Here is a 14603-nt window from a genome sequence, read left to right as displayed (position 1 = left end):
AGTCTAACAGACTCAAAGAATACAAAGAATCCCCCCAAAACACCATGAACTTTTAAGATCATGGTCTTGGGTTGCAGGCTGCAAATACAGATCAGTGGTAGAGCACTTGCCTAGCACATGAGAGGCACTGGGTTCAATTCTCAGCACTGTATAAAAACTACAGTAACATTAAAAAACTACTAAAGATTATGATCTCAAAGGACTTATAAAAAAACTGCAATGAGGTATATACACAAAAAATAAGAGGCTTAATATGGTGTTCAATTGTGTAAAAAGTTTGTTAGATAAATACTGATATGTAGATGATACATGATTTAACTTTAAAATTCTCTAGCCCCGCCCCCCCCAAAATTGGTGGAGGAACATAAAAACAGATGAAATAACAAAGTTGAAAGTGAAGTTGGGTGATAGGTACATGGTAGTGTACTATTCTATTGAGAGAATTTGAAAATTTTCTACTGGTTTTTCCATAAGTGTTTTGAAAAGGAGCTACAAAAAATAAACAATATACTCCTGGGTGTGATCATTCACATCAAGAAAAAAAGTGCCTTTCATATGTGTTTCCAGACTTGATTCAGAAGATTTTTTAATTTCCTATCCCGGGCCAAGACAGCCTTCAGAACACTGCCTGGCTCATGTCATTTAAAAAATAAAGAAACAACGGGGAGAATGGATAGAAACAAAGTACATTTTATACACATATGAAAATATCACACAGACCCCCATCACTTTGGGCAATTAACATACGCTAATAATTAAACATTTTTAGAAATAAGATGAATGTTGACTCAGGCAACAAGACTCTAGTCTGAGATCCCATTCTCCCGTGAGATACAGAGAAAGGCTCTGCTATGTTCTCTAAGGTGACAACAAGCTGGCAGGACACGAGTAAGCTGTGGGGCAAAAAGTCTCCACACTCGACCCTAGTTAGGCAACCAGGACCAACGTCATTTATCTTAGATGATCTGTTCTCCATAATGGTTGCAAAGGATTGTATGAATATTATGGATCCAGGATCCCCAAACTGATGAATTTCACAAGTAAAAATAAAAGACAACCTCATGTCGCTTTTGTAAGGTACAGTTAAAAGAACTTCATGGGTGGCCATTTCCCTGCCACCCAAAGGTTGGCAAAGCCAGCTTTGTTTTACAGAAGGAGAAACTGAGGTTCAGAGCTATTAAAAGACTTGCTCTTAAACCATAGTCTTTGGACTTTGAGGACAGTGTTGTCTTCACCACCCAACACGTCTTGAGTGTCGGAGGGCAGAACAGAAGGGTGATCAGCTCCAGGTCCAACACTCCCAAATTTCCAAGTACCTGGAACCACTTCCTGAGTCTGCACTATTTTGCACTGTCTCTTTGCTAGGAGCACGGTGACTTTGATAGTGCTCCACGTACACCCACATTTCTGGGGGCTTGCTTTCTCTGCTTTCTGAGCTACTCCAGACATCTCCTAACAACTTGCTCAGCCTAAGAAGCAAACTTTTTTTTTTTTTTAAACCAGGAGGGATGGCCATGGCCATGTGGCTGGGAGGTTGATGGCTGGTCCCACTTTCTGTAAATCAAGAGGATCCAAAGGAAGAGCAGATGGCAGAGCCAATAGGTCACAATTCCCAACTCCCAGGGGACACTTAACCTCATAGGAGAGCAAAGCCTACCTCTCTGACTTCATGAAGTTGGCCGGAATACTGACTCTTGGCTCTTCGGGCAGCTGCAGGCGACTTGTGATGCATGATTGTGACAACACCGGGGGCCCCCGCACTGAGGTGTCTCTGGCTACAGGGAGACGCAGAATTGGGTGTTCCATGGGGAAGCAAAGTGAGACTTCGGCTTCGGGAGCTTGGAGTACTCTAGAATAAGCAACAGGTGTCAACTCAACAACTGACCTGCAGAACATGACCAAGTGTTGCCTTCAATTTGTTTGGGACCTCTTTATCTTCCCCTTTACCTGTTTAGATGGATGAAGCCCCGGGCGCTGGGGAGGGCGGGGAGATGTAAGAGCAACTCATGCCCAACACCACAAATGCTCACCTAAGAATTTACATCAACTAACCTGCTCTCATCTCACTGTCTCTCCTATCCTATGCCATGGCCATGAGGAGGTTCTATGGGCTCCTGCCCTCGTTACTTCCTCTTCATGGAATGCCCTTCCCCTCCTGGTTAGCAAACTTCTGTTGAAACTTCAAGACTCAGCTCCACGTTGCCTGTTCTGGAGGGCCTCTCCCTACTGTTACTGGACATAATCTTCCTTGTCCAGAGACCTTCAGACATTTGTTCACTCTCAGCTTCATACCCCCCCAAGGCCCAGCGGACAATAATTGTTTATTAAGTACTTAAAAGGTTGCTGCATGACTAAGTGAAATAAGCCAATCCCAAAAAACCAAAGGTTGAATATTTTCTCTGATAAGTGGATACTGATCCATAGTGGGGGGTGGGTAGGGAAGAATGAATGAACTTTGGATTCTGCAGAGGGGAGTGAGGAGAGGGGAGGCATGGGGCAGTGGGGATGGGAAGGACAGTAGAATGAGATAGACATTATCACCCTACACGTTTGAAAAAATTAAAAATTTAAAAACAAATTTTAAAAAAATTTTAAGTTTGTTGCATGAAGGAATACATTAAGTTATCCACCTTTTTTTGTCAGTCCAGGTGTTAAGGTTTGGATGTGAGGTATTTCCCAAGCTCATGTGTAAGACAATGCAAGAAAGTTTAGAAGTAAAATGATTTGGTTTTGAGAGACTTAACCCAATCAGTGAATGAATCTCCTGAGTGGCGATCTGAGTGGTAACTAAAAGTGGGTAGGGTGTGGCTGGAGGACATGGTTATTGGGGGTGTGACTTTGGGGCATATACTTGTATCTGGCAAGCAGAGATCTCTCCCTGCTTCCGGATCATCACGTGAGCCACCGTCCTTCACCACACTCATTCACCATGATGTTCTGCCTCACCTCGAGTCCTGAAGAATGAAGCCAGCTGTCTAGGGACAGACACCCCCGAAACCATGAGCCCCCAAATCAACTTTTCCTCCTTTACAACTGCTCTCATCAGATCTTTTAGTCGTAGCAATGAAAAAACTAGCTAAAACACTAGGGCTTACATTTCAGTCTATAATATGTTATCCAAATTCCAATTTGGTCAATGATAAAGATGGCATCTCAACTTAAAAATTTTTCAACAACTGGACTGCCAAGCACAGAACCCAAGAAGGTCAAAGATTAAGAGGAGCAAAAGCACAAGAAAATGTGTAACCATGGAGTAAAGAAGATTTAAAACTTTGAAACCCAAAGGCCAGAAAAAAGGTAAGTTTGATTATCTAAAACTTGAAACTTCTGCAAGGAAACAAACTACGACTACCACCAATAAAGCCAAGTGATCAACTAGAAAAAAAAAACACAGACCTGCAAATCTTCATTAAGTGTGAACAAAACAGTTCACAAAAGATATAAGGGCTGCTTAAACCATACAAAAAAATATGTTCGACTGTATTCAGAGGATAAATGTAAATCACATTTACACACCATCTTTTTTTCTTTCTTTTTTTGTGATTCTGCAGATTGAACCCTGAAATACTCTACCACTGAGCTACATCTCTAGCCCTTTTTATTTTTTGAGACAGGTCTCACCAAGTTGCTGAGGCTGGCCTCAAACTTGTGATCTTCCTGCTTCAGCCTCCCAAGTAGCTAGGATTACAGACGTGCACCACTGAATTCACCTAGACATTATCTTTCCCCCATGAGATTGGTAAAAATTCAAAAACCTCAGTACACAATCCATCAACAGGACTACAGAGAAATGAGTTTGTGAAAGCAAAAAGTGACATACCCCTGACAGGGACAATCTGGCAGACCCATCACAGCTGTAACTGTACTTGTCTGAGGCTGTATCCTCCCTATAGACTATACCTGGGTGAAGTGCCACATGTCCGCAATAGTCACTACAACAGTACATTTAATGACAAAGAATGGTAACCTAAATATTCATCAGCGTGGGACAAGTTAAGTAAATTATTATACCTACATAAGAGAATACTGCCAAGCTGTAAGAGAATACTTGAAGTTCTCTATCAACTGATATTTAAAAATCTCCAAGCTATACAACTAAATGTAAAAAGTAAGGTGCCATATCCTAGTTTGCAAAGCTCTGCTTCAAAATGTAGAAAGTAACTATTTTCACTATTATTTTAAAACATTTGTTTGAAACAAATACTCTGGAAGGATACACATAAAACTAATAAAGTGACTGCTTATTTGTAGAGAAGCAGGGATGAGAGGTTGGGGGAGAGATTCTTCATTGTATAGCTTTTTATATTTTCATTAAAATTAAAATTTTCATTAAAATTCAAAAAAATTTACATTCTAATCGTTCCTATGCTTCATTAAGCTTGAGAAAAGGCAGATAATTGTATGTTAAAATCATGCCAGGTGTTCTATTTATGATCTCCTATGTGCCTTGCAGAATGCCTACTGTGAAATGTTAGAGAAAAACAAGATGCATGAGACTGTTTTCCCCATAGATACTTATAATATAATTTAGTGATATAAGATACACAGTCACACACACTGAAAATGCAAGGTAGTAATAAGATGTTAATTGGGCAAAAAATGTCAATGAAGTGGGGAAGAAAGTCACTGATCTCAGCTCAGGAAGACATTCTTGGGGTGAGGAGCAAAGCCTGCATAGGACTTGAGACAATAAAAAATGAGACAGAAGAATACAAAGCAGCAGCAAACCAGACCGACTGGTTACTCAAAGAGTCTTGGTCTCAGGTCTCTGGCAATGGCACAGTTCTAAAAACTGTTAAATGTTAATAGTTCATCATTTTATAAATCACAGAGAGGGGAGTACATTGGAAACCCAAGCAGAAGTCTGAATTCTGAAATACTCTGAAAAGCCACAACAGTTTGTGAAGTTTCTCTGGATTTGGTTTGCACATAACAGGACTACAGATAAAGAAGGGAACCTGTGTGCAGCTTTTTAAATAAGTGCATGGATAGGTAATTGGAGAAATGTGTGGTCCAAGAATTGTATCTATCTCAATCACAATGAGCTACAACAGCCCTCTACACTCAGCCTCAATCTTTTCAGAGTGCAAAGGAGTAAAGAGGCTATTTCCCTAATCCTTTAATAACAGTAAATTTGCCTAAGTATTAAGAGTCCACTGAAATACATTTTGATTGTTTGAAAGGCTTATTTCTATCCAACAAAAGGCAGATTTTGCACTGGGCTTTGAAGCCAGACAGACAAGTTCCATTTCCCCATCTCTACTGGGTTCTAGCCACGTGACCTCGGGTGAGTTTTCAGCTTTCTCATTAAGCATCAATTTCCTAATCTTTAAAAAGAGGAATAATAATATTGACCCTTAAAAGCCATCATGAAGATTAAATTAGATCATGCCCATAAAATGCTTAACACAGAACCTGACGTGCAGGAGCTGCCCACCCAAAGTTAGTTTGTTTACATCACTTAAAACTTGATCAATAAAGGTCTTATTGATTTTTAAAATGTTAAGTTGCTTAGCACAAAAAATTGTAGCAGCCACTGACCTTATTTTCTATAGGATCAAAGTGGTGATGAAGCCCAAAATATAATTTAATACTTACATGGTCAGCAATTAGATACAAGACTGCAGGAAAAATCTGTCACATGTCTCTCTCTCTCTCTCTCTCTCTCTCTCTCACACACACACACACACACACACACACCCCTAAATTCTGAGTAGAAATAAGACCCCTCAAAAATCAGAGGAAGACAGCTATGGTCATAGACACCTTTGCCTATAGCAATATTACCATGAATGGCAATAAATCAAGACATTCACCTAAATCATTCCACTGTGACTGTCTAACCCCATGATCATTACTTAATGGCTGTCATTTGAATTCACAAGCAGTACATTTGAGTCAAAAAACCTTTAATTTTCCATTAACTGTGGGAGTCTCATGGTTTAATTCACACCCGTGCCTCCTCTCAGGGTAAATGTGAGCAAAAAAGTCTTGCTCTTGGTAAATCCCACAGGTAATCAGGAGGAAAAATGAGACAAGGTAGCAAATTGCAACTTCTACAAATGAGCAGGCTGTCTTTTCAGCACACGGTCCGTCTAAAACCTCCAGGCTTTGTTTTAACATTGTTCTTGGATGTCATGAAATCTTATTCTTGCTACTAATTGAAAATAAAATATTAACAGAGTCTAAGGAACAACATGGCAGCGTTTAGTTCCAAATATTTACTTTGGTGGGGGCAATGTGAAAAGCCAAGTGTGCCATCTGCAGAAAATTCTGAGTCAAGATTAACAGTTTCTTCATCCCCTACCCAGGAGGGCTGCCCCTTGGTGCTGCAATCAGACTCTCGTCTGGCCACTCCTGTGTCTCCTCACCTGGGTAATTACCTGCCTGACAAAGAGGTGACAGTGACAAAGGTGGGAGTAGGTAGGACCAAGCTGGCACTGGGCCTGTCCCAGCATCCTACAGAGTCACATAGAACTCGCATTTGCCCTGCACTCTCCATTTTTCCAAGTTGCAAAGAATGCACACTCTTATCTACTGGCCAAAACTGGCAAAAAAAAAAAAAAAAAAAGGCACAGGAATCACTAGGAAGATTATGTCTAATCACAGTCATCAGGCAACAAGCCTGAAAGACAGAAGTGTCATCTAAGAAGGCACAGAGCGAGACACACTGGACCATCTAAAGAGCACACTTTCTCAGGTCAGCTGCCTACGTTCAAATCCAAGCTCTACTTTCTGCAAGCTGAGTGGCCCAGTAAAGGAATATACTTAAAACTTGATCAATAAAGGTCTTATTGATTTTTAAAATGTTAAGTTGCTTAGCACAAAAAAAATCGTGCAAAAAATTCAACATCCCCTACCTCATCAAGTCGCTGGAGAATGAATGAGAAAAATACACATAACAGCATACAATAAATATCATCAAATACTGAAAATGAGGCTTTCAAGCACTGCTACAGGCGAATGGTTAAGTATTGTACAAGTCACATATGAGGTCCTAAGAGCCAACACTGCCATGAGACCTCCCTAAGTTATAAAGAATCACTCCAATTACTAAAAGTCCACTTGCTTCAGAGAAAAGAGAAATTTAAAATATGATCTCATTTTCAGAAGCATATTATAGAAAGTAAAGTGCCTATAGATTGCTACAATCAAAAGTAAAAGATCAATTTAAATAAGTTAATTTCCCAATACTTGGATAACATACCAAGTCCCAAATAGAAAAGATTTATCAGCCGATCCCAAGAACCTCTTAAAACATATCAAGAGTTGCAATTGCTGAATTAGAATCAAAAGGCTAAAAGGGAGTCAGGGAGTTTTAATTTCTTAAATATACATCTGTGGTAACCATTCTTCTGCAGAAAACTCTTCTGATGGCAAAAACTTCTCAGACAACTAATTTTTAACCATATTCAAATGACATTTAATTTGGAGTGCATTTTCCTCATTTCCTTGAATTCTTTCACAGCAAGGGAGGAGAAAAAAAGATGTGGCATTTCAGAAGAAAACAGCCCAAAAGAAGCAAGGAGGGGGGAACCCAGTCTGGCTATGTATTTTGAAGAACAAATTTAACCAACTAAAACCATTTCATTATATTCTTTTCCTCTAAACAAAAAAAATTAATGTGCCATTTCTAAATATGTGAAGGCTAAGAATAAAATTGTGATTTCTTTCTTTTCTTCCAAAGGTGAACATGCCTCAAAAACAATATGGAAAGGTATAACAGCTTTTAAAATAGAACACTGGGAGACTTTACATTAAGAATTTCATTTTCCTGGTAGTCAACATCTAAATAAAATGTGGACTGGTTTTTAAATGAATCCATTCCAATATTCTACTTAAGAGCTTCACATCGACCTTCTTGCTGCCCTGCTTTTTGCTTTTGTTTTTTAATTTTCTGTTATCTCAAGCTTAAAACAGACTTTAAGTACAAATAAGATTGTTTCAGGACATTTTCCAAGTTCATTTCCATGATTAACTTTTCAAAGTCGTTTTAGCTCTCCTTTTCAAATTTCTATCTTCTTCTAGAAATAGTTTCAACTTCGAGTTACCAAGCCTAGGTGATTTCTTCCATTGTCATATGCAAATCTTTAACATATCTTAAATATTTTTCACTAGCTTTGGACCAATACCGTCTTAAAGGACACAGGAGTGCAAATGTGTGAAAGGAAAAATAGCATTCCCAGACAGGCTCTAGACTGCCTCTAAACAAATCTGTGATTACACATGCAAATGCCAAATCTTTGAAAAAAGTCTTTGCAAGCAAACGCATGTATTTCCCTATCCTACAAATAGAGGGAAAAGAAACATTTTCAGCTTGCCTCTTTGCTGTCATTTTCAGGTCCTACTCCCACCTACCTTCTCTGTAAATTCTCAGACTCTTCTCTAAAGCTAATCCAACCACTCTAGAATCTCTAGCCTTTTTTCAGGTCAGCTCCATGGTCCCACCTGCTCTGAGAACACTGGTCTTATGCACTGGACCTCCTTATCAGACACCACCTCTTCTCCCTAGTTCCACCTGAAGCAGTCAGGTGTGATTTCACCACCTTCCACTCTGAGCTTTGCACCTCCCCTCAAAACCATAGGCAAGTCCCGTGCAATTCCCAGACCAAGGCTCCTTTTAGATGCTTTATTCTGAAAGCATCCAAGTCTTCATCCTCATGCTGACCACTGACCAAGTCAACTCCATTTTGCCTGCTGTAGAACCATAAAATTTTAGAGCTATCCAGACGCAGTGGCACACACCTATAAATCCCAGTGGCTCGGGAGGCTGAGGTAGGAGGATTGCAAGTTCAAAGTCAACCTCAGCAACTTAGTGAGACCCTGAGCAACTCAGTGAGACTCTGTCTCTAAATAAAATATAAAAAGGGCTGGGGATGCAGCTCAGAGGTTAAGTGCCCCTGGGTTCAATCCCCAGTACCCCCAAAAAATAAAATTTTAGAGCTAAAATAAACTCAGATATTCACCTTCAGATTCTACAGTAGTCTTTTAATAGCTCTAAAGACTATTAGCCTCCAAATGTAAGCAAATCATACAAAGGTAGATTCCAAATTACAAGTTTCATGCAAGACTTGAAACAGCCCCACTGGCAATTCAGCCCCTCCAGTTGGTCCTTTCCAACTAAATAAAGACCTACAAGGATGTGAAGTAACTGATATCAAGGAGGCAAGTTGATATGCGTTAGACATGTTCACCTTGCTTCGTACCCAAAAATTCAATCCAGTCACGTATCCTTAGAATATACACATAACACTGCTTCGGAAGCAAGGCAATAGTGTACTTGCTGGGCATATTCTCTTGGAATTGCTGATCCCCAAAGGAAGCAATTCTACTTTGTGGATGTTGTTTATAAGTAACATGATACTGAGACTTTTTAATGCTGGGTTGACATTATAATGGCAAAAACTGTGAAAAGAACAGAAAGGTGCTTCCTTGACTTAATTAGGTTAGACATCAAAAACCTAGAGCAACAACACTTCTTATAAAAATCTTAGTTTTATTCCTTTTAGTCTTAGGAACAAGATGAGGATTTCCACTGTCATTGTTTTTTGTTGGTACTAGCCAATGAAATGAACAAGAATAAAGGAGGAAGGGAAGCCAAGAAACAAAGCGGCATTGACTGTAGATGTAATTGTTTTACTAGAAGAAAACTAATGAGCCCAGCAATGTTGCCAGATATATGATGAGTTTAGAAGAGCTAATGCATTCCTCTGTATCAGCAATAACCAAATTATAACAAAGATATCCTTCATAATAGCATTAAAAACCATGATGTACAGACATTAAGGTATACATGAAAACTGGAGGGAGGAAAACAATTATGAAAAGAAATCAAGAATTAGAAAAACAGCCAGGTGCAGTGGCACACGCGTGTAATCCCAACAGCTCGGGAGGTTGAGGTAGGAGGAGAGCGAGTTCAAAGCCAGCCTCATTAGCTGAGTGAGGCCCGAAGTAACTCAGCAAGGCTGTCTCTAAATAAAACACAAAAGGGGTCAGGGATGTGGCTCAGTCGTTAAGTGTCCCTGGGTTCAATCCCCGGTACCAAAAAAAAAAAATTTAGGAAAATAGAAATATATATATACACGGTACATGAAAACAACTTAATGTTATAAAAATGTCAATTTGCCACCAAAGTATTCATACTTATCCTAATAAAAATTCTAGTGAGATTTTCTTTAGCAATTCAAATTTTTATAAAATATACATGAAAGAATAAAGGTTATGACAGACCAAGTTATTTTTAAAAAGGAGAAGAAAAGGGAAGGTCTCACTCCATCAGATACAGATATTAAAGCCACAGGAGAAATACACACATGTATGCATGCTCTGATCTACAGGACTATTGCTATCATATACATGTATGTATTTTATATATGTATACATACACATGCAATCTATATACTTTTTCCTTTTGCAATGCAGAGCAGTGATCAAATCCAGGACAAGCGCTCTATCTCCAAGCTTCATCCCCAGCCCTCAATTCATACATTTAAATCCTAACCCCAGGGTGGAGGCAGGGCCTTTGGGAGGCCATTAGGTCATGGGTGTGCACTGCCTCACTACAGGCAAGTCACTCAGTTCTTCAACTAAGGCCCAAAAAGGTTACCACAGCTCTTCACAGAACACGGTGACTGATAGCTTAATTAGCCTTCTGGGAAAAGTTACTTTTAATATCAAAGTCCCATAGAGCATACTAATTCTCAGGTACTTAAACAATAAGCTCATTAGGAATAAGACACATGGAGTTAACACTTTTTCTTTAATGGTTTGTAATCGCTCATAATCACAGGAGTGATGTTGGATGCACAGCATTATCTACAGGTGTCAAAGATGACAGCACTTGATGTGTTTCATCCCCAGTCCTGTCTCCATGTGTTATGGCCTGCCCTAGAGGATGACCTCCCCTCAGCCAGGGACTGTCTGTACCCAGCCATGCGTACTCCACGGAACCCGATACAGGCCCTCACCTTACAAATTCTACGAACACAATAAATCCTTAGAAACGAATGGGCCCTGCATCAATCTTAACTACCAGCCCTTCCCTAGAGACTTAAATTTTAAAATATCAAGACTGAGTCATTGGTACCTCCTCTTTCGAGAGGGCAGAAGAGTCTGGAAAAAGGCACAACACCATAATTATACATGAAATAAACATGAAATGCCCCCAAAACCACCTGGTACAACATCAACTAACACACAATATTCAGAGTTCACAGAATATTTAATGCACATTGACCACGTGCCAGGTACTGAGATAATAGAAATACAACAATAGGCAAAACAGAGGAATATCCTTGCCTCATGGAAATGGTTTTCTGGTGAGAAAAAGGGGACTCCCCCTCACCAAAAATGATGAGGTAAAGGAATTAGCCACATTATCCACAGGGAGGAGCATTCTAGGCAGAAGCTCAACACATACAAAGGCCCTGGGGCAGGGGGGTGGGGGTATGAGTCCACCAGGTATGTTTGAGCCAGATGGACAGAGTGGAAGTGCTCTAGGCATAGAGTAGGAGTCAAGGTCAAAAAGATAATGGATGGGAGAAACCAGTTATGGGGATGCAGAACAAGTGTGCTGGGGATCAAGTCCAGGGCCTCTTGCCTGCTAAGCACGAGCACTCCCACAAACCTACAACCCCAACCTGCAGTTCCAGTTCCTGCATTAGAAAGTTACAGACAAATGCCACATAACCCAGAATAGGCGAGATCCCTGAGGGTTTTCACAGACACTCAATGACAAACCATCCGAACAATGGGTTCCAGGAAGCTTTCTCCTCCGGGTCATATTCAGGTATTAAATTGTTATATGTATCCAATTTACATATGTCTACATGGCATGTATCATCTCTACTGGGTAATTTTTATTATAAAATTATATTACTACTGCTCTGACGATGGGCATTTCATGATTTATTCCATTCTCTATTTCTTTTCACGTCTTCATATAATCGATCCAGGAGACACTTTATGCCAGAAATGAATCACAGAACAAAATGCATACGCATGCCCAGGAGTTCCATAGAGGATCACCCTACAACATGGGAAAAGAAGCTCCTAATTTTCTGGTTAAATTTGTCTCCCACCAGCGAGTCAAACCAGCCACGGGAATGAGAAGTCCAATATGATCCTAAGACAGATCATTTTAAGAAGCAAATTTGGTTTTCTTAAAATCAATAACTAATCTCTGACAGAAGCATTCCTATCTACTTAGAGATCATTATCTCCTTCCCAAATGTTCAGGCGCCAAAGTATGGCACTCAAAAAGGCACTGACTTGTGTTTCAAAATGTCTCATGCTAAATAGAAAAAAATACATATAGCACATCAAATCATGTGACCGTCAACATGCCCAAGCTTCAGAATCCTACAGAATCTGTGAATGAATTCCAGTAATTACTATTCCAAGCTTTGTGTTGCTGATGCAGGTAAAAGGGAGATGAGAGATTTGCTAATGACTCAGGTAGTCTAGGTAGATGGTGCCTGGCGGTGAGCAGAACCATAGGAGGTCACAGAAACCTTCCAAGCCTATGCATTAGTGAGGTAATTTTCCTTAAAACACTGTATTGACCAGGACCTGGGAAGCTCTTGCTATTTCTCATCTACTTTGCTGCTTCACTTTTTATGTTTATAACATATACACAGGTGTACCAAGTATCTACAGTGAACCCCTAATTCACCCTAAGGAACTTCTCACCAATGCAGGAATAAACAGTAAGTTGACAGGCTTATGCTAACACTGAGCTAGGCTTAATTTAAAGACACAAAGGACTTTAGACTTGTGTCATGGATTTTTAAGAATCCTACATCCAGACACAGAACTAGATGAGTATACAGAGCTAACAAGATTCATTACATACTTATTTTGCTTTCTACTAATTTCTTATTCTAAAGAACCTGATCCATTTCCCCAGAAATTTAAGACAGGAAATACACAGAACAGGATATGGTATAAGGACTAAGCCCTTATCATTCCAATCAATGAAATCAGAAGTCCTGGCACATCATATGAATATCCAGCAACGACGGATGGCCTGTAGGACTCAATGTGGATGTTGATAATTGTCCTGCAGAAAGGGTATGGATGGGGCCATCAAAAGTCACCCAGAAGAGGTTTGATCATCTTCTGTGTGAAGGTGTTTTCATTGCCCAATGTCAGGTGCCTTGCAACAGAATTAGGAGACCTGTCAGAGATGCTCTCAACGCCTTAGTTTAACCAACCAATTGAACTTCTCCCAATTCCATTGCTTCCCTTCGGCCTCCAGACCTTCCCACACAGGTGCTGCCTGCCCATGGCTTATGGCCTCTCTAGTTATGCCTGCATACCTCTGCCTGCACCAGCTGAGCTGGGTAACCACAAAGAGCCAACTGTGTTTACTCCCCAACTACACGTTTCAAACAAACTAAATACAAGTCTGAAAAATAACTTCATAAAACTAAGTTGTGATTTGGAAAAGCATCAGTAGAAGCATCAGTTGCTAAAAACTGCTGTTGAATTGGGTGTGGGCATGACCATTATAAGAAGTAAACTCTTTATGAAAAATCTAGGAAGATCCTATAATCAGTTTGTCCTCTAATTTAAAAGAGACTGAAACAGGAAATTACAGATGATGCATTACAGATATGCTTGAGACCAGAGAGATGATGCAGAAACTCTAGCACTAAGCCTGTGCTTGATGAAAGAGCCTTAGGACTTCATCTGAAGACTGGTGAGGGAGGATTATTAGTTAAAATGTCACATATGCTTAAGGTTTGTACACATCACGATTTATGATTTAGCTGAATGTTTTCAACTCTGGGACCATGTCCCCAAATTGCAATAGCTTAGAGGATTTCTAGGGTATCTTAGCCCAAGAATCACTGAACCATGGAATCCTATGCATGTTCTCCAATGCATGCGATCTAAGAAAGTGGTTCCTATAATTCTATCAGTGCAAAGACTGGCTCAGCAAAGAGCTCCCAATGGCTTTGGCTCACAGGTGTTAATACCCAGGCAGGTCAGCTCTGTATCACAAAGTCCTCCTCATCTAAAATGCTTGGGACAAAGTATTTCAGAAGTCCGATTTCTTCCCCACCACCCCAGGTTTTGGAATATATGTATATACACAATGAGATATCTTGGAGATGGGATTCAAGCCTAGATACAAATTCATTTGTTTCCTATAAATCTTATACACAGCCTGAAGATAATTTTACTCAATATTTTCAGTTCACCTTCATTGCAACTATGGCCCATCATGTGGGTCAGCTGTGGAATCTTCCACTTGTGGCATGTTGGCACTCAAAGTTTGGATTTTGGAACATTTGGGATTTTGTATTGGAGAGGGTCAACCTGTAATACCCCAGGGACAGGGAGGAAGACAGCTGGCTTTCAAATGAAATGCAGACAAAAGTTGCTGGGCCTTACATTAACACAATAGTTCATACTACCTCACAAAGTGCTTCTGAGCTACTATGTCACTGTCATAACAGACTCTGGAGCACATGAAGGAGAAAATTGAACTCTTATTGCTCCCTGCATGATGGTACATGAAAGATTTTTCTTCATTTCTTCCTGTCCCCAGAGACTCTGCCACCTGTTGCAAAGTTCAAATTATTCATTTTTAAAAA

The 14603-nt window shown here is 40.0% G+C and overlaps 1 protein-coding gene across 3 annotated transcripts in view; it reads right to left on the bottom strand.

Annotated features, from left to right (window-relative positions):
* The window catches only part of OSBPL10 (oxysterol binding protein like 10), a 275775-nt gene that overhangs the window by 137095 nt on the left and 124077 nt on the right, over positions 1-14603 (bottom strand). For 2 of the 3 annotated variants that reach the window (XM_079113976.1, XM_079113978.1), the window contains one exon: positions 1658-1849. The exons of the other annotated variant lie outside the window; for it this stretch is intronic. In XM_079113976.1, the coding sequence (XP_078970102.1) occupies positions 1658-1849 (192 nt within the window). The remainder of the gene's footprint in view (positions 1-1657; positions 1850-14603) is intronic. 3 annotated transcript variants of the gene reach the window in all.

This window comes from Sciurus vulgaris (genome assembly GCF_902686455.1).
Source record: "Sciurus vulgaris genome assembly, chromosome: 16".
Lineage (NCBI taxonomy): Eukaryota > Metazoa > Chordata > Mammalia > Rodentia > Sciuridae > Sciurus > Sciurus vulgaris.
The sequence above is the reverse complement of the archived record's forward strand: the minus strand, read 5'-3'. Positions and strand labels throughout refer to the sequence as shown.